We start from the raw sequence: 21,105 nt of genomic DNA on the forward strand, positions 1-21,105 counted from the left end.
ATTGTGATTGGTGTAAGACTTAGCTCAGTGATACTGATGCAAGCGTGATTATTCGAAAAAATTGGCAAAAAGTTGCACAGGTGACTCAGAGGCATTGTAGAGTTATCAGCTATGGCACGGAGATTGAGATGCCGCGTTCAGTGAAACCAAACCCCGAGGAGACGGAGATGAAATGTGCAAAAAGCCTTTGAAGTCTGAAATATCTGAATTATTGGAACAATGGCGTAAACACACAGAGGTCCACTTTCCAGACTTCAAAGGACTAATCCAAAACGCTCTCTACCACATGTAGAGTAGACAGAATTTAATTTGTCAATGGATTATCAGATAATACAGCCGTAGAGAGTTTGGCAGCATCACACAGCGTTAACATTCAACACACTCGTCTCCATTACTGCCACCGAAGTAGATTGATTTCTGAAGATGCAGAAAGTTGTAATTATTGTTTATTAACAGAATGAATCCTCGTTTTCTCAAAAAAATGTTAACAGTAAACCCATGATTTCTGTGCCAGCCTGTGAGAAATGCTGGCTTTCCCTTCCTCTGCCCAAAGAACTCTTGATTAGAGGCTTTAGTTATTCCCAGTGGGTTTACAGAACAGCCGAAAATCATTCGATCACAGCCAACTGCATCAGGTGATGTGCTGCAGAGGGAGATTTACTCCTGTGCATACCAAGCACACGAGAGAGCGACGAAGGGTTAGCCAGGGTTGCACTGTGTCTCTGGGGAACACATTGTTCTGACATGTTCTTATGACTAAAGATATTTAATTTAATAACAATTTTGGTAAAATGTTCAAAAAACCTAAGGGGGGACACTCATCAAATCTTACATTTTTTGGACGGCCTATATCTTAAGTAAGCGTCAGAACAGCTAGAAATTCATACACAACATCCATACGTCACATTTGTGCGAGTTTAGAGGAATTCTGACCAAATTTAAGAAGCGAGAGAGCGAGAATTTCACACACAGCCTTTGGAGGGAAGGGGGATCCATCGATGTGAATTTAGAGCAAATTTAAATTAGTCACATTTTCTGAAATGTCAGGAGCCTTGTCACATTTTACAGTTTCTGGGACGGCCAATATCGTGGCCTGGGTTATGGTGAAACCTGGCACTTTTGGCATTGTCATTGTTTTGAGAAAGGTCTGTGGGCCCCCTTATGAGATACAGACTCCCAACAAACTCTGATGTGTTTCTGCAGGCCTGAAAGAACACTGCACCACATGTCAGACCTCCAGCTTAACCATGAACACAAAACCCAGACCCTAACCCCAGCCTTAATCCATCCCCCTGTTTTCCCACTTTATATAGTGTGTGTGGGTATGGATTAAGTCTGGAGTTCGGGTTCAGGTTGGAGCTGGAGCTAGGTTTTATTTTTATCAAAATTGATACCATTTTTATTTTAATGTAGAATAATAATATCTGCAGATTTGCAAACCTCTGCCTTTGAGCAGATTCCTGGCTGCGTCTGGCCTTTGCTCCCTGATGAACAGAATAATTAAAAACTCAAACCTGGATTGATTTTAAGAATCTAACATTTTGCCTTAATAACCTTCAACTCCTGGAAATGGGAGAGAAAAACACTGACATTTCCAGCTTAGCTTTAGTCATTTAGTCAAACTACTTTATCTTCTCTCAGCAGACGCGTATTAATACTCATCGATAATGTCATGTAGTGCATAAAAAGACCCCCGAATATTTGAGGGGAAACAACATTCTGTGATGTAAATTTATGTAAATTTAATTTGCTGTCAAGAGGAAACGCTTTGCTGTGTTTCAGCTTCATTTAACAGAGAAACAAAAGAGCTCAGCTGTCTCTAAACACCATTTTTCCACTGTGCTGTTTGCTCCCGTAATGATCATCCTCTCTCTGCAACCAGATTTCAATTTGCACAGTGTTCCTCTAACAGGCAGTTTTGACAACAAGTGAACCCGCCACATTGACAAATCAAAACGTAACGTGATATCAAAAGCTCAACCATCAGAGATTCAAAGACACATTCAGGCACATAGGGAGGACTCAGCCTGCTGAGTCCTGTGACTGATGATGGCTCCCTGCTTTAATAGCAAGCGGAACCCCATCAGTCATAATGAGAGGCTTCAGCAGCACACAGTCTGACTGACACAGCTAAACGCTGCACATCGCCTCTATCTGATCACAGGCTGAGATGCTGCAAGGAGGCCAAACCCTCAGAGAGACGCAGGCGAGTTAAGCAGCTGTCATGTTGTTAAAAAGAAAGTTCTTCTCCATCATCTCACTTCCCAGTTTAACCCAGGAGGTTAGGCTTGATTTTCAGTTTGATAAAGGTGGAGGAGTTTCACTGTGGGAGTTATTGGGAAAGAAAGGGCCTCCTTTGTACCCGAGGGGATTTACAGAATTACGAGATTATGCATTTATGAGCTAAATCAAATTTCCGAATTACTGTTAGATTAATCTTTAACGAAGAGCACTGAAAGAGACCATTGATCACAGGAATATGCTGTGTATCATTGGTGTAAACATCTATACAGCTGCTCAGAGAGAGACCTGTGTGGGAAACCAAGACCCGTTGTGGCAAACTAATAAAGCAAGAAACTTTATTACATTTTTTTTAAATGCCACTTGAGACCCAAAGCCGTAGTGACAGTGACATATAAATGTCTTTATGAAATATTTGGATGCATGGCTTTCATTACATCGTTGATACTTCCTTATCAGCTGCCTGTCTGTGATCCTCCCTGTTTCTCATTCTGTAGATGTTGCAGTTAGACAAACAACAAAAACACATTAAATTACAGTGCAGAGCGACGTGTCAGTCAGCTTTAGGATCTCTGCTTAAGCTCGGCTCCTAAAAGCTGCTTAGCCAGGCTGATCACAGCACAGCAGGTGGAGAAGAAAGAGCGCTGCTATGACTGTTAATCTTTTATTGTTCTCATAAATAAAATCCACAATAACATAAAAGTTTTCTGACAAAAAGTACAGAAGGAAGTTTTTTGATTCTTTTGTTTCAGCTCAGCTGTCACGGACGGATTTTAGTTTCCAGGAATATGCTTGGCTGAGCATTTATTTGTAGATGTGAAACACAAATGTCAATCCTCCTGTCACTGAAATGCATCTTTCAAACTCATTATACACACACGCACACACACACACAGAGATCAGACTTCACAGAAATTCATCATCCTGGTAGAAAAGTGCGTATAAATCAACTCCAGACGTCCTTTCTTAACTGGAACAGTTAAATCGTCATATTGATACTGTACCACTCCTTTTAATGATTATGCAACATTTCAGTATGGCAGAGAAATATACTAACATTGTTGTTATAAGGACACAAATCACCATTTACATTATTAAATATTTACATCTTTATGACAGCATCAACATCTTAAAGTCCCACATGTTTCCCAGTTTGTGCCACTTGTGGATTATGTACAAAACAAATGGCTCCAGCTTCTCCTTCCTGGAGAATCTCCCCCGCAGCGTCCCGAGCGCTCCTGCTAGATAAAATACTCCTTCTGGTTTTCCTCTGGGGCAGTCTGGGAGTCGGCCGGGCTGCTGGAGGGGAACTCCGGTCCGTCCTCAGCCTGGGATCCTTTCACTTCCTGGTTCCGATACGATTCTTTCCTCCTGCAGATGAAGCGGGCCATTATCGCCAACGCCGACACGGTGACAAAGATGGCCACCGCTATCGCCCCTAAAGAAAACAACAGAATGTTAGATTTAATTTAATTTAATCTCACCTTTCACACGTGCGTCAGACTTCAGAGCAGACCAACACTGAGACCCAAAGCCAGAGAGACGGTGACGCCGATCCTACACGAGTTGCGTCAGGTACATTTCCTAGCCTTGTGATCCTCACTGTCGTGCTAGACTGAGCAGCGGTGCTGTCAGTGTTTTATCGTTGATGTTTCCTCATTTGATCTCTCTGTAGTGTCTAAATGTGCTCTGGTTCAGATGGTGACTTGGTTCTGAGCTTGTTTGTGTTTGGGAGCAGCTTGATGTCTGTGTTAGTGTTGAACACACTCTGATGTGAATGACAGCCGCGCCGCTGTGCGCTCTCAAATATTCCATCTGCAAACATTTGTGGTTTTTATAACGCTGTGTGTGTTAACAGAGATTAGTTGAAGCACTTACTCCTGCAGAAACTCGTCCTGTTTTACCGATCCAAAATGAGTCATTAGTCTTTCCAGAGTTCATTGTACCTTTACACAAAACAAACACTTTATTTCACTGAAGCCTGAGGTTTATTCTGCAGGTGATGAACGTCGCCTCCCTCCCTGCAGGAACGCTGCACTCAAGTCGTTTGAAGTCTGTGTGTATAAAAATAACTAAACTGTTTGTCAGGCAACCATTTGAAAAATCTTTAGCTTTGCACCTCTCGTCCTCCTCTCTCTCTCTCTCTCTCTCTCCCTTGTCCTCCTCTCTCTCTTATCCCAGCTGTTAGCACAGTCAGTCTAATTGTTCTCAACCCTGCAGGTTTGATTACCTCCAATAAGAGCTGAGTCACTCCTGATGGCGTTGACTAGAGGCTGACCAGGACCCACTGAACCCGGCTGGTCTGTGAAGAGACGCAGACAGTCACAAAGCATTGTAAGTATTCACACAGTGTGTATGAGTCTGAATTCTATGTGGCCCCTCAAGTAAAACACTGAACACTAAAAATGTAATATGGCATTTAGTTGTCATCCTCGTTAAATGAACACACAGATCAATAATTGATCTATGAAAACTAACAGAATCTAAAGTACTGTCCTTTATCCTCACACTCTATCCTAATTTAATTATTTATTCAATATATATATATATATATATATATATATATATATATATATATATATATATATATATATATATATATATATATATATATAAAGTGTATATATATATATATATATATATATATATATATATATGCAACCAAAAAAGACTTTACTGGCTAAATGTGAATGTCAAGATCAAGAAGTTAAAGATCAAACATCAGTGGACAGACTTTGTGCTGATCCTACAAACAATGCAGTTTTTATACCAATTTACTAATTAATGTACAAAGATTTCCTCGTAAATATTTTTTCACCTTCTGATCCCGGGAGACGTAAGCAAATGAAGGTGTGTTGGTGAAGTCAAAGTCAGTGTGAGTCCCGTCAGTCAGGGCAGCCGGAGCTCATGAGCGTCTGAGGAGTTTCCTTCTGATACCTGATGAGTCTCATCCGTCAGACTGTGTCTCCTCTCCTCTCCTCTCCTCTCACCAGGCAGGAGGTGTTGGTGCTTAACGAGCCCATTAAAGGTCTGAACAGCTCTCACCGTAATGTTGAACACATTCAAGCCAACGCACCTCCGGGGGCGGTGGGTTTTAATAATATATACAGTATAATGGCAGGGGCGGAGCCTCCTCCAGTTACCTGCTAAGGAGTGTGTGGTTTCTGCTGCGTAGGGATTGGCTGGAGAGGAGGAACCACAGCTGGACCGAGCCAATGAGCCGCTGGTGATTACGCGGCTGTCGGGATGGAGCAGAGCGGCTTTCAGAGGGCTGACGGAGTTAAAATGAACCGCCGACAGACAGCCGGTGAAGCCCTGAGACGCCAACCGGGACAGATCCACGTCTAACTGGCCAGAGTCTGAACACAGAGGGAGAAAGAAAGAAGCCGTTTGTTTAAGGTGAAGGCCAATAACACATCTGACAATCAAACTACCATCTAAATGGTTGAAAGAAACACTCCTAATTTTCTGGTCATTTACATCTTAATGGGGGACAGACAGAGAGGAAGATGAAGACAAAAAGACAAGGCAATTACATCGGGCCATGCTCGTCTCATCCAGCGCCCCCCCTCTCAAATGTGTGTTTATGGAGAGGTAACTTTAAACTAGCATAAATTAGCATTTTCCATCTGTGTGTAAACACGACTTCTTCTTCTACTTGTTATTCTAAAGTGCAGCAGGCGTCTTCATCGTGCCGCCACACTGACAGATCCCACAGGGTTCAGAAAGCAACTTCCTTAAAGCCACAGTCTGCTGTGGGACTTTGCTCCCCTAAAGTTGTCTTATGAGGCAGAACAAACACTCAAGCACAACCAAATAATAACACAACATTTATTATAGCGTTAATAACAACAACAACAACAACATTAGTGGATGTTGAAAATGCAAACAGCAGCTGTGATTGTAATGAAATAGATTTTGCTGTTTGTCGCAAGCCAGCTGCTCGCTCTCTCACTCCCTCACTCCCTCTGTGTTGCTCTCTCTCTATCCTTCTCTCCATCTATCTATTTCTCTCAGAGTATCAGAGACTCTCCATTCTTTCCTGGTCCATTAGTCAGGCTGATGGATGACAGGCCTGGCAGGGCTTGACAGTATATCAACTACCTTTCTGCCCCTCTGCAGCTGATATGAGTGTGAGCCCCGTGGCTCTGCAGAGGGAGAGCCAGGTCATGTAGCAACATGGCCTGTGTCAACAGCAAAAAGAAGAGAGCAAAGAAACCAAGCCAGAAAACGGCTCTGGCATCTGTCGCTGCATCTTGTGCTCATTTATGCAGAACATAGAGCCCCAAAGGAATTTGAGCCATTTATCTAGTGCGCCATTCCAGAGGCACAATGATGGGCAGAGTGACAGTCTGATTGGGAAAATTCTTTTGTGAATGACATGCAAGCAGCATCTCCACGGTAACACACTCCCTCCTTGTACCCGTAGATGTTGCTGATACAGAAGATGTGACCGGTTACCGTGGACGTGAAGACACAGTGAAGTCACCATCATGGAGGCGTGCTAGCAATTCTGGCCAGGTGAGTAAAGAGCATTGCAACCTAAGCAGGGTTGTTTGTTTGCGCTCTTTGATTCCATAGAGTATCTGTAAACATGCACCAGGATCACATGTCCCCATTGCATCGCTGTCACTGCTCGTCTTACCTTCCTCCTACATGTCTGAGGGAGGGAGCATCACCTGCATGTTACCTTCAGCACTACAGTTGGATTTTGGCACCAGGGACTCAATACAAGGCTGAGGAAGAAGTGTTGTAAAGTTTAGCTGTTGTCTAGAATCCCGTTGTGGCGAGAGTGACAGCAGTGATATGACGTGAGATGTTCTGCAGGTTGATGTGTACAGTCCCTCTCCCTAGTTCATCTTGACCCCGCACACAGCAGCAAAGGCTGGTGGGTAACGGTGAATTGCAGGGTGCTGACTCCAATCTTCAGAGTAATTTGTTCCTTTCAATCTCTCCTCATTACCATACAAAGTGGAGGACCTTTACTGAAGTTATTACCAACGTGAAGCAGTTCTCCTCTCAAGGATACACATGATTACTCACCGCCGTGAAACAGATAGAAAATCGCTCAGATTCACCCAAAATCCTCAACTTCTGCTTGACTGGGGAATAATTGTGCCATCAGAGCGACTTCCTCTCCTGATCTAACCAAGAGTTTACCCTCCAACACAAACTGCTCAAGTGCTCCAGCGTACTTATCAAATGTTTTCATAAAGATTGTGTGCAAATTCGTTGTATTTAAGAGAGAAACATAAACCTTAAACTGTGACTAATTAGTGAAAGGGTTTTACCCAACGGTGGAATTCTGGGGGGAGCAACTTTTGAGAGTTAGATCCCGTTGTTGTGACGGGACCCATTCGTCTCAATGAGGACTTTAATTATGGAATGTTTTCCATTATGATATTCTAGCTTTTTCTTCAGTCTGCTCTGTGGTTGTGGTTTTGCCTCTGTGACCATTTGAATATGGATGTTGGTTTTAAAGCTGCAGCTGCTGTGCAGACGGTCAGACGTAATTAAAAGAAACCAGCGGCAGCATTTTTACATAAAGCTGAACATTATTCAAATGAGTGTGAGTGCACATGTGCAGGGAGAAGCTCACTTACCCAGCACTCTGCCCAGAACGAGAGATTTGATGCCATTGAATTCCGTATCTGACGTCAGGTTGAAGTCCTCTCTGGCATTCTGGTCAATCTGAAAGATAAAGCACATCGCATCTGGAAAGGCTCCGGACTTTAGAAAATAAAACCATCGATTGTCACAGATGGAGTGTTTGAGTTCAGAGAGCTGCTGCCCGTGAGCTGCAGAGGTCCACAGTGACCCGGCAAAGTGGAGCAGGTTCAGAGGTGGAACAGGCCTGAGAGAGAAAGAGTGTGTCTGTGTAATAACACACAGGACGTAATGTATCGGTCGCCCACAGAGATTTTGACTTTAGTGAATCATTTGTCAGTGGGACGTCTGCTAATGCTGATCGCCCTGAGACCAGAGTGCAGACACACAAAACAGAGAGGGGCTGGAAAACTCAACATTAACTTCAACAGAACAATTGTAGGAGAAGAGCATCGCGTCTTGTGTGTGTGTGTGTTACCTGAATAGAGACGGCATCTTCCACTCTCTTGATGGTGACCGTGTGCAGACGACCATCTGCCAGGCTCCTGATCCTGCTGCTGCCCAGCACCTCCACGTCTGTGCTGATGTGCAGCTTGTACCGCAGCTCCAGCTCATCTTTGTAAAAACAAACAAAACACACTCACATTAAAACACACGCACAACCACTGGACGCTTCTCAGACGTTGTGCCCGGATGAAAGAGTCCATTCAGATGTGTGCTTCATCGTTAATGGGCTCATTTCCCCGTAACAAACCGCCGGCTGGTCTACACACACACTGCTCGCTCTTCTTGTAGACGTCGCTGCTCAGAACTGCATCTTTCTCCGTTACCTAGCAACAGTTGAACTTTTTCTTCCTGGTTTATTAGCATTTCCAATTTAGCACTTCTGCCCATTTGAAATGAATTAATTAGCATCCAGTTGTTGTGTATTGAAAGCTGAGTTGGTGTGTGAGCAGACTCACACTCCTCAGGTCTTTGTGTTGCTGCTGCATCATAGTTACATTGTTATTCATCCGTAATTCAGCCAAATCTACTTCTTTCACACAATGCGCATAACAATCAGTTATGCCACATATTATGGGATGCATCAAATGAAGACAGACTGAAAATAGAGCAATGAAGGCGGGGCCGTTACAGTGAGGCGACGCCAGCTGTTTCCAGGGCCAGATTTGTAGAAAAAAGTCAACAGTCTGCATTGAATGCCGTTATGGCAACGCAGCTTGCTTCTCTCTTGCCGCAATAGCAAGATTAGAAACATGTGGTCGGCTTTCTATATTCTACAGCTCACAGGGACAAGTTTTATGTTGCTTTTGCGCTGTTACTTTCTCTCTAAAATGATTCTATTACAGTCTTGCGTGCGACTTCTTTATCGACTCGTCACCAAATTCACCTCAAGCAATTCTAACCCTAAACTGTGCAAAAAGGGAGTTCAGTGGAAACACGACAACTAACAATTTGAGACGGACAGCATGAGAAAACGTAAAGTAGACGCTTTTGAACGCACTGACCGTGTTTGTTGAGCAGCAGGGCCAGGTATTCTCTGTAGAAGGAGTCCACGTAGAGGAGCAGAGCAGGACTCTGATTGGTGCTGAAGCTCAGGGAGATGTTTTCACCCCTCAGCATCATGTCAGAGGAGACGGAGGAAGGCAGAGCGTCGCCGTCCCTGTGCGGTTCATACGGCTCGGCGAAGGCGTAGACGATAGACGTGTCCGGCTTAAAGCTGGCTGAAACCTCTGCGAGTCAAAGTTATCGTGAGAGTTGGTAAACGTGGTCTTTGCTTGCAGTATAAATGTTTGCTTTTAACTCCGGGTGGCTGCTGTCACCCTGAGTGGCTGTGCTGCAGCTGTGCTCAGAGATGAATCCCATTTCAACATGAATACATAAATATTAGAGTTTACATAAATAAAAAACTGTGGCTCACTTAAGTCATAAGTCAACAAGAATATTTCCAAAGGCTCTGAATATCTATGGAGGTTCACCCAGCCTGAAAAAAGAATGTGAATATAAAGGAGATGAAGATCGAGCTGCGGTCAACAAATCACATTCAGGTTCCAAAGCTCATCCATCCATTTCCATGAAACTTGGTGGGCAGGTTGAATGTTTGGTTCCAATTAAAATAGGACAGATTTTCCTATAGTAGTTGCAGATTATATTAGCTGAGAAAGCAAAAGCATCTCCAGCCAGTCAGTATACATTTCTTTTGGTATCTGTTAAGGTTTTTTTGTATCAGTAGAGACTATTCCTCATTTTTGTGTGATTCATTCAACATTCAATCAGACCTCCAGATGAGGATACACTTTGCTATTTAACTGATCCAACCAGCCAAATGTTGGACATAAAGGCACAGAAGAGTCCTTTAAGTACTCCAGATACTTGAACTTGACAGCAGAATGGCTTCATTATGAACAGAGCTGAGAGACACTCTGGGGTCAGACTGTTTGCTGACTGAAGGAGCCAATTCACCAAACTGTCTGTGGCTCACCAACAAACCTTTCACCTTTGCTGCTGCTTGAACACTAACAAAACAAAAACTGCTTTTATCTGCTTGCTAATGCCAGCAAAGAGATAAGAGTGATCAGAACTTTTTTGTCTGACACAGCAAAGATGACCCTGAACATGTGTGTGTTTAACTTTTGGGTTCATCTTGATTTGGCTAAGTACATCTACTTGCTTACCAGGTTGCTTTTTGCTGGACTTTGATTGCTTAGCAGTAGTGCTTTAATCGTTGGGCTATTGTTGTTGTTGTTGTCGTTGATACTGTCTCTGATTGAAACGAGTTTCGCCCAGGTGACCCTTAAGTACCCCGTTACATCTGTGGGAGGGGCCTGCACTCCTAGCAGACAATTTGCAATTAGCGAAGCAGTCTTTATTAAACTTTCATTCTGAAAGCGCCAGCTTTCAAGCGTCAGGCACGGCAAAGGAAGGCTAGGCGAACAAAGGCAACAGGCGACTTTTTCAAGTCCGACTTCTTCTAAAGGCCGCCTTCTTCTCTAAGGCCCATAGTAATGTACTGTACTGTATATCTTCTACTAACCACGTGCTTTAATCCCACTCTCTCCTCTCGGCGGCCACACAGACACTGGGTCAGACCCAGACGTCGTGACCCCACTAATCTTAGCTATCCTTCTCTTTCCTCTCATGTTGAGCAGGTGGTGGCAGGGGGGCTGTGGAACTGCCAATCTGCTGTACAGAAGGCCGAGTTCATCTCAGGCTATGCATCTGTGCTCTCCCTTAACTTTCTTGCTCTAACAGAGACTTGGATCACCCCAGAGAACACTGCCACGCCCGCAGCCCTGTCTGATGTGTACTCTTTCTCTCACACTCCCAGAGCGAGGCGGGGTGGTACAGGCCTGCTAATTTCCAAAGACTGGACGTATTCTCTTTGTTCCCTGTCACAATTCTCTCCCTCCTCCTTTGAATTTCATGCTGTCACTGTCTCTCATCCGGTCAAGCTCACCATTGCTGTTGTTTATCGCCCACCAGACCCTTCCGGGGACTTCCTGGAGGAGCTCGACACTTGTCTCTTACTTCTCTGACGTTGGCTCCGGCATCATCCTTCTCGCCGCCTTCAACATCCAGACTGAGAAACTTCACCCTCTTGTTTCTCTTCTTGCCTCCTTTGACTTAGCTCTCTCCCCATCTCCTCCTACCCACAAGGCTGGCAACCAACTGGACCTCATCTTCACCAGGCACTGTTCTAGCGCCGACCTCTCGGTCACTCCTCTACATCTCTCTGACCACTACTTCATGTCCTAAACTCTCTCTCCTCTCCTCCCACCCAACCTCCCACCACCCGCATGATTTCTTCTCGTCCCAATCTACGCTCTCCCGTCCCCACCGATCTCTCCTCTTCTGTTCTCTCTGCTCTCCCTGCCCCTGAATCTTTTTCTCTTCTATCCCCTGACACTGCCACTGATCTTCTTCTCTCTACCTTCTCCACCTCTCTGCCCCCTTATCTCCAGGCCTGCACGCCCAACTCCACCGGCCCCTTGGTTGTCGGACTCAGTGCGTACTAAGAGACGGAGCTTGAGAGCGGCTGAGCGCAAATGGAGGAATGGCAAACTCCTGGAGGACCTTCATGCCTTCCAATCACTACTTTCCTCTTTCTCCTCCTCTCTCTCTGCTGCTAAAGCTGCCTTCTTCTGCACGAAAATTCAAACCTCTGCTTCCAACCCCAAAAAACTCTTTCAAACTTTCTCATCCCTTCTCCAACCCCCACCCCCTCCTCCTCTCTCCTCCCAGACGATTTCGCAAACTTCTTCAACAAGAAGGTCAACAACATCCGATCTTCCTTCCATCACCGCCCAGCTGTCCTGTCTCTACCACCCTCACCATCTTCTCCCTCTCTGTCCCAATTTTCTCCACTCTCTGCTAAGGAGGTCCTTCACCTCATCACATCTAGCCGCCCCACCACCTGCTCTCTTGACCCTGTCCCCCCCTCTCTCCTTCAGTCTGCTGCACCGGATCTTCTTCCCTACCTGACCCACCTCGTCAACACGTCTTTGGCTTCTGGCTCTTTCCCCTCTGCTTTCAAGACTGCTAGAGTCACTCAGCTTCTAAAGAAACCAACTCTTGACCCTTCAGACATCAAGAACTACAGACCGTTATCCCTTCTACCCTTCCTATCTAAAACTCTTGAACGTGCTGTCTTCAATCAACTGTCCCTGTACCTCCACCAGAACAACCTCTTGGACCCCCACCAGTCCGGCTTCAAGGCGGGCCACTCGACTGAGACGGCCCTCCTGGCAGTGACCGAGTCACTCCAAACTCCATGTTCGCGTCCTACCTGACAGGTCGCTCCTACCAGGTAACACTGAGAGGTTCTGTTTTGAAGCCACTTAGGCTCACCACTGGGGTCCCGCAAGGTTCATTCTTGGGCCCTCTTCTTTTCTCCCTCTACACATCTCTTGGTTCTGTTATCCACTCCCATAACTTCTCCTACCACTGCTATGCTGATGACACCCAGCTGATTCTGTCATTTCCTCCTTCTGACACCCAAGTGGAGACGCGCATCGCTGCCTGCCTGGCAGACATCTCGGGGTGGATGTCGAAGCACCACCTGAAGCTCAACCTGGACAAGACTGAGATGGTGTTTCTCCCGGGGAAGGGCTGCCCGCACCGAGACCTGGCCATCACCATAGATGACTCCGTGGTGACGTCTACTCGGACTGCGAGGAATCTAGTTGACCCTGGACGACCAACTGTCGTTCTCGGCAAACATCGCTTCGGTGACGCGTACCTGCAGATTCCTCCTCTACAACATCCGGAGGATTCGTCCCTTCTTCACCGACAAGGCAGCGCAGGCGCTGATCTAGGCTCTTGTCATCTCCCGCCTGGACTACTACAACTCCCTCCTTGCTGGCGCCCCGGCTTCTGCAATCAGACCTCTGGAGCTCGTCCAGAAAGCTGCTGCTCGTCTGGTGTTCAACCTCCCCAAGTTCTCCCACACAACTAGCCTTCTCTGTTCTCTACACTGGCTCCCTGTAGCTGCTCGCATCCAGTTTAAGACTCTGGTGCTAGACTACAGGGCAGTGAAAGGAACAGCTCCTTCATATCTCCAGGCTATGGTCAAGCCCTACACCCCCGGCCGACCACTTTGCTCTGCTGCCTCCAGGCGGCTGGCTGCCCTGGCCCCTGCGCCCGATCGACGCGGTCACGGCTTTTCACTGTTCTGGCACTTCAGTGGTGGAATGATCTCCCGACTGATGTCAGGACAGCTGAGTCGCTGTCCATCTTCGCCGCAGGCTGAAAACCCATCTCTTCAAGAAACACTACCTGGATCCACCCTCTTAGGACATCACCTATTCTGTCCTTGCTCTTCTGATGCTCTTGTTTTCTAATCTGTCCTTTCTAATTTGTCCTTTTTTTCTCATTCATCATAGTACCTAACTTATTGCACTTCTACTGTAGCTCTAGTTATGCTCTTAGCTGTTGGTTTTGGAAGGAAATGCGCTTACGATTTCTTGTGACCTGAAGTTCTTTTATCTACCTTTGTTGAACGCACTTATTGGAAGTCGCTTTGGATAAAAGCGTCTGCTAAATGACCATAATGTAATGTAATGTAACATCTCATGACCTTTAAAAGGAGTTTGTTTCTAAACTTCATCACTTTAAATCCAAATCCAAAGTACTTGGCGTGTATTTGTACCTTTGTGACAGAAGGCTCCGGTGTAAGCTGACAGGCTGCAGTCGCAGGAGAAGCCGCTGGCTCTCTCCACACAGCGGCCCTGGTTCTGGCACAGCGAGCTGTAGCTGCTGCAGTGACCCGGGCATCCCGGTCGGACCCCGGGCGTGATCTTGGCCCTCTCCTCCAGGTCCAGAGTGACGCCGTTCAACTGTAGAGCACGAATGCATCCCAGGAAGCCCTTCTGCCTGGACGCAGTGCCTCCTGCACAAAGGAATGCAGCTTTAGCCATTTGAAATGCTCTCTAGTGATGGATTTGCTTAAGTAAAAGTGCTGATACCACAAGAGAGAATTACATGTACAAATATGATTCAGTTATTTGTTAATACTTGAAAATTTAACATTAAATTTAACTTGCACTGTCTGAATTTAGATTAAACTAATAAGCACAACAAACATTCCCTAAATTGGACAGACAAATGCTTCTCCACCTAAAGGATTACTTTTACAAGTAGAGAGGAAGAAATGAAGGGGAGAGAAAAAAAAGCAGATGTGAAAATGGAAGAGCAGAGAGAAGCAAATACGTTAGAAAAGAAGGAAGGCAAGAAGGAAATTAGGACGGAAATGTGCCCAGAATGAAATAAAGAGGGGAGTGCAAAGACTGGATACATGGTAAAGGTAAGTAGTGAAGAAAAAAAGAAAGAAGCAAATACTCTAGGAAAGTACAACATGATAAAACAGCAGTGATAACACAAATCTGTGAGAGCAGAGATTCTTCTTCTTCACCTGACAATTAGAATTCTGATGCTGCAACCACAAATGTTTCACAGTTTACACTTGGCAGCGTCTGACTCGTGCATGCCAGCCCCTCATTGTCCTCACAGATTGGACTTGGCAGCGCGTTGGTCTCCAGGCTCCAGTCTGGAAAAGCTTCAAACGTTGGGCCACAGCGGTGACTCTGCCCGAGACAACCCTGCCTCTTTGAGACTGGACCTGACTCCAGTTACATTTAACCCCGCACAGGTTTGTACCCTTATTTGTTTTACTTCACTGCATTAGTCTGATGTGTTGTCATTTAGTTCCATTGATGTTTAGGAATAACTTTACAAATCTGGAAAAAAATGTTCTGGGAGAATATGTAAACACAGTTTCACTTGTGCACAGTGGTGCTGCAGCAAAGATTTGGTTTCATATTGAAGCTTTGCAGGTCGGCTGCACCTCGGCTCTCCAATCAAAGCTGAAGACTTTTCTGTTTGCCGCTGGCTTTCAATAAATTATTTATTCATTTCTTGAACTTCATTCTAACTTTTTTCTTGTATTCCTTACCTGTCTTATTCTTCTTTATCTTACTGTAACCATTTTTTATTTCATTTGATGTATTTTGATGGTTTTCTCTGCCTTTAAATGCAAATAACATGTGAAATAACATAAGAATTGAAAACCAAAACTTGCTCTATCTTCACATTCTGCTTCACCTCCACAGAGAAACTGATGCCCACATGTTGCCTGATGCTACGCAAAAACAAAGCCGGATTAGTTTAAACTGTTACATCACCCGGTGGGAAGAATATTCCGATCCTACAATATCCTGTGACTTTATATGAATATTACATTAGCAACAGCTGATAAATTACATGAGGATGCAGTGGGATGTGTGCTACGTTTGCTAAATTAATTTATTCCTTTGGCAGTAAAGGAAGCAGAACTAAACGCTGCCGTGGTATAAATACGCCCGTGACAATTTTATGCCTTATTAATCCAAACTATGTAATATACTGCTTTATTAAGTTTATGAAAATGAGCCACACAGTTCATAGATGTAGACGTCCTCGCAGAAGCCACAGTGCTAATATGGATTTACAGTAACAATCTACAACACGCATTGGGCCTTTAGCTCTAAAAAAACAAAACAGGAAGAGTCCAAAACCTCTCAAATGCTGCAAATCAAGGCTTTGTTCAGTACAAACAGCGGCGCATTTCATAATCACATCTCCATTCAAACATGCGAGTCCCACGCCGCCGTGGGTAAACAGCAAACAGAGGCGCCCAGCCCATATAAGGACAGAGGCTGACAGAGAGTGAGCTTCCTGTCCCATTATTGGCCCATTGGATTTTTCCTCTCAATTGTGTGTTTACAATGCAAATATGCACAATATTTGCAGGAGGTCAAAGCCTCATATTGTGAGATGAAAGTCATCAAAAGTCCAATCACACTGTGAATTTGTCTTACATTTACACGGTGAAAGCAGTTTGGCTTGTGGCTGAGCTTTCATTCTATGAGGAGCTGCCACGTTTCCTCTCCTCTCCAGCAGCCTCAGCCCCCATTTCAGTGCTGCAGTCCCACAATTCTGTCTGATAACTACAAGGCAAAGTGGACAGAAATCGCAGCCTTTAAAGGGGCAAAAGAAGAAATCCACCCAGCTGTCCAAACTACACAGACTTCTCAATTCTTCTCCCCACTCACAAAAAAGGCTGTGTGTGTGTGTGCGCGCGTGTGCATTGCTATAGTTACAGGCACAGATTAGAAGCGATAAGACGTGGCAGCAATTATAACCAGCGCATGTTCGCAACAAACCTATAATTAAAATGAAAGTTCCCTTTGTTTACAACCTGGCCATCATTCTAATTGTTAAAAAATCACATGTTGCTCACTCGGCTTAATGGCTAAAGATCTGAGTGAGTTAGACAAGTCGAGAAGCCCTCAGGTGAACCAGATCACCCAAAATAACATGGAATAAACAAATAACACCTGAAACACTCTTATAATTAAAAGGTGCAGCTGTGCAGGAAGCAGGATAGGTCAAAGTTTTAAACAAACTTAAATAGATGTTTACTGTGTTCACTAAATCTGTTTTATTACCTGTGTGTATGCGTGTGTGTGTGTGTTTATCTTGTGTTTGCTCCACTGCTGGATTCTGTGCTAATGATGTGGCAGCGTCTCCAGGCTTCAGCAGGTGTGTTGACGACGTGATGATGTGAAAACCTCCAAAATGAGACCCAGCTTGTAAACACACAACTGCTTTGATCCAAACTCCACTTTTGACAGCAAAGCAACACATTTCTCCCTGCTGATTTTCTTCCCTCTCACCTGTCTGCTTAAATTAGGTGCAAACACACACACACACACACACACACAAAGACACCAATGTTCTCACCTATAAATAATTGGCTGTTGAGTTGCAGATGGAAGTGTCCATCCGCCGGCGCCTCATGCTTGGCGGCTGGGAAATCGTCAATGCGTAGCGACGCCTCCTTCACGTTCCGCTCTGCCTTCACGCTGTGCCACCGGCCGTCGTTCAGAGGGACGCTAGTCTCCGCACGCACCTCCAGGGGGCCGTTACCAACGTCGAAGGAGAAGACGACCTCAGTGGACGCTGGAGAGAGACGGAAAGTGTTTAGTGTGTCCTCTGCAAAACCCTTTTTAAATTTCGTTAGAATGTTTTTGAAAACGTTTGCAAACATCACAGCACCTCTACTGGTCAATTCAAGAACGTAACATTGTTTGTTGGCCGAAGACGAGCGACTTCATTTCTTTGCTGCTGTTGTTTCAAAGTCAGGTGTGTGTGTGAGCCAAAGTTTCAGGCAGATGTCGTCACACTCCTGCCCTGTCAGTCACTGATGAAGCCTCAGAAGGTCGACAGACACCTCCTACAGCAGCTTTGAGAAAGCTAATGAGTTTGTCCTCTACTTTTCTGCAATGTGATTTTTTGTTTCCACAAATGTGACAGATTGAGCTAAAAATGCCAGCATTATTTGCGGCTCAAATGTATTTCTGTCCCGGTCGTGCCGTCGCCTCAGTGAAGCCATTAGTCGCTCCTTTTCCTGTGTCGTCACCTTGGCAGAATCTGAGCTGTGACTTCCTCCCACCATCCTGTCTGCTGGCACACCAGACAGCTGGACACACACCACAGACACTCGCACACAAACTCCAGAGCAAGACGACAGCTTTGTGCCTCACATCGGTTTGCGTGTGTGTGTGTGTGAGTGCTGAGATGGTACAGTTGTGTCACATCGACCCCTAAAGCTCACTAAACTCAGTGTCGCTCTGCTCTTGTCGACGCGCGGACGGAAATAACTCCAGGATTTGGTATTCTGATTTGGTGGATTTGGTCAATTTCAGCAGCAGGTAAGCATTTTAAAATCGCACTCGATAGATCTGAGTCAGGGCCTGAGCCTGCCAAACACTCACACACACTCCCCTGATGCTCTGTGCTCAGGTCTGAGCAGGTGTGAAGAGAGACGTTAGCGGACTGTTGACGTCTGTGCCCTCGTGCTACATGGTGACGGTGGACGGAGACGCTGCGGCACTCAGGGATTCTGGAAACGTTTAACGCTTCAATCCCCAGAACCTGAAGGTAATTAAAGAGCGCTGGGGTCCGGCTCAGTCACGTTAACGGCAGCAATAATGACATCGGCAGCAGCTGTCATCGTAGCGGCAGAAATGGAGAAGAAAGGCTGAGAGCTGATAACGAGGCTGCAGCTTCCCCCAGGAACACATGTATGAGTTCTGTCTGTCTGTGTGTGTGTGTGTGGCTGCACTACCCACACACCACTTGACATCTCTTCCTTTGGCTCAATGAAAGAGTTTGACTGAGTCCAAACAAAACATCACATTAAAAGCACAGCTTCCTGTGCATCAGAAGGTTTTACACTCTAACCCCTCCCCCAAAATAATGATTGATCTGATTATGAGGCGTGGCACTCACAGCTGAGTTCAATCCGGATGAAGTCCTTGATGCCCAGGTTTTCCAGGAAGACGCCGGAGGAGGCCGTGGTCTTGAACAGGAAGGAGATGTCAGCGCTCAGCTCTCCGTGGAAGGTGGGGAAGTGCAGGTATGACGTCTCCTTGTCGAAGAACGCCGCGTTCCAGAAGTTCTCTGGGACACAAACGAGTCAAAGAAGAGAGTCGAGTCAGATTCTACGCGTGACGAGACGCCCTGGGTGCTGGACAGCTCCATCAGAGCACAGGACAGATACTAAACACAACTCACAGGAAAGTCGCCGTGTTTTTTTAAGTTCCTCCTGTTGTCGTCCTTCCTAAATTAATTAATTTCTCTGATTAATTAGCTCATTAGCTTGTGTGATAAGGGGTTGGTATTAAAAAAAAGCGGACATCTCACTTTGGAGCCGAGTTTACAAAACAAAACCGCATTTTGACGACGGTCGTACAAGGAAAATCACCACGTAAACAAATGAACAAACTGTTGAGCTAATTAGCAGAGAACACAGACAGGAAGTCCTGATTTATCTCCCCGCGTATTTATTTGTTTATTTAACCGTTAAACTCCAGGCTGCAAAGATATATCACTTAGATTTGTGTATTCAAATTATTGTTTTTATTAGAAACCGTTATTACATTACGAGGTTTTCACTCCTGCTCTTGCAAATTTAATTAAGGTGTGTCGCAGCAAGTGAACAGTGAAGAGAGAGGAGGGTTTCATCACTCTCAGATCTGATCCAAGTCAAAAACTATGACTATGACGTACAGATGGACAGATGCCAGCTATTACACCGCACCGCTGGGCTCTAAAGAGGAATGAACGACACACACCGAGCCCATGAGCCCAACTTGTCCTCCAGTGCAAACACCTGATCTGTTCGGTTTCACTTTACTGCCGCTTTATCAGACAACAAGCGAGCTGGGTTCAGAAGTGGAAACTCACTGTCTCCATGGCAACGGAGGGGTCCGACTCGATAAGCGGCCTCCGACCCCGGCCGCTGGACGTCGCCCAGCACCAGAGACCTGACGGGGAGGGTCTCCTTATGGGTGAGCAGGCCCGAATCATTGGTCCTGATAGAAGAGGAGGAGGAGGAGGAAGAGGAGGAGGAGGGAGAGAAAGGAGAGGAAGGATAGAAAACATGTTCAAGCCAAAACACAACACTCCACCTAAACCACACTGGGGGAAAAGGGGATATATTTATCTCATTTAAACTCCCATAGTGCATCTGTGTTCATTGTTTGCAGTGTTTTGCAGATAAATGATCAAACTGAAGACAAACTTTTCTGCTGACATAACAAATCTAAACCGGTGTTTAGTGGAACCACTTCCAGAAAGCATGCAGGCTGCATATTTAACACACACACACATACACACACTCGCCTCTGTGATGGTCTGACATTCCAGCAGTCAGCCGTTTGTGCTGTGGAATCTCGTCATACACACGCCGCAATCTAGCCAATCTGATTAGATATTGACGGAGCAAAATAAAAAGTCTATAAAAAATACAGATGTGTGCGTGGAGATAATGGAAGAAAGAGGCTTTAGGTTTTTTTTTGCAGCCGGTGGTTGTGACGGTTTCAATACTGGAAAATGGGTCTAAGCGGGGAATCGGTCCCAGGATTGGGGAATGTGACCTACATACACACACCGCTTACAGAGCGGATGAAAGGATTTAAATACAGGCAGGGATAAAGTACGAGGGAGGAGGGGGGGTATTTTGGGAGTCGTTCCTTTCTCTGTGCAGGAACACCGAGCATGAATGAACCTCATGTTTTGTCACTTTGATAACACCTTCTCACACTCGGCTCATAATCCAAACTACAAGTACAAAACAATGGGGAAAAGGGAACAAAAAGCCCAAAATGTCGCCTCTAACCACTGCAGCTCAGAGGGGAAACGGCTCATTTACCTCTGCAGGCACATCTCTTCTTCTAATGAGCTCACTCTGACATTCAAAACAGACAGAAAACTAAATCAAAACTTCTAAATTCTAAGTAAATTTTTGTGCAAATCTAACCTTTACTGGTTAAGTTACAAACTGTCTTTGTGGCTTTACTTCACCTTTACTTTGCTATATTTTGGATGACATTAGCTCCTACAATTGATCCTTCAGCTGTACAGAAGCTTATAGTGATGATGTGAGGTGAGGAAGAGTACCACAGCTCCTGGTCAGCGTCACAGTTGCAGTAGTGGTGCGGGTCCAGGCAGCTGTACTGCAGGCCGCAGGCACACTGCTGACTGCCCGGCTGAGCTCCGGCCCAGTGAGTCTGGACCTGCCCGAGACCTGGACCACCCACCCACCAGCTGAACGGGGAACCCTCTGAAACACACACACACACACACACACACACACAGAGAGAGGCAGACCGTAGATTAATTTCACAAGAAGCAGGAAAGGCCAGGAATCGTACG

General features: G+C 45.5%; 1 protein-coding gene across 1 annotated transcript in view; it reads right to left on the bottom strand.

Moving 5' to 3' along the window:
• Positions 1–2,933: 2,933 nt before the first annotated feature.
• Positions 2,934–21,105, bottom strand: part of LOC143003639 (contactin-associated protein-like 4) — a 68,232-nt gene continuing 50,060 nt past the window's right edge. The window contains exons 14-24 of the mRNA XM_076154411.1: positions 20,851–21,013; positions 19,636–19,763; positions 18,679–18,849; positions 17,128–17,346; positions 13,997–14,236; positions 9,357–9,581; positions 8,327–8,463; positions 7,845–7,932; positions 5,385–5,600; positions 4,472–4,543; positions 2,934–3,679 (exon numbers count right to left, since the gene is read on the bottom strand). Of these exons, the coding sequence (XP_076010526.1) occupies positions 3,483–3,679; positions 4,472–4,543; positions 5,385–5,600; positions 7,845–7,932; positions 8,327–8,463; positions 9,357–9,581; positions 13,997–14,236; positions 17,128–17,346; positions 18,679–18,849; positions 19,636–19,763; positions 20,851–21,013 (1,856 nt within the window). The 3' untranslated portion in view covers positions 2,934–3,482. The remainder of the gene's footprint in view (positions 3,680–4,471; positions 4,544–5,384; positions 5,601–7,844; positions 7,933–8,326; positions 8,464–9,356; positions 9,582–13,996; positions 14,237–17,127; positions 17,347–18,678; positions 18,850–19,635; positions 19,764–20,850; positions 21,014–21,105) is intronic.

Source organism: Genypterus blacodes, unplaced genomic scaffold (assembly GCF_046128005.1).
Source record: "Genypterus blacodes isolate CSIRO-AG114 ecotype Tasmania unplaced genomic scaffold, CSIRO-AGI_Gbla_v1 ptg000062l_1, whole genome shotgun sequence".
Classification (NCBI taxonomy): domain Eukaryota; kingdom Metazoa; phylum Chordata; class Actinopteri; order Ophidiiformes; family Ophidiidae; genus Genypterus; species Genypterus blacodes.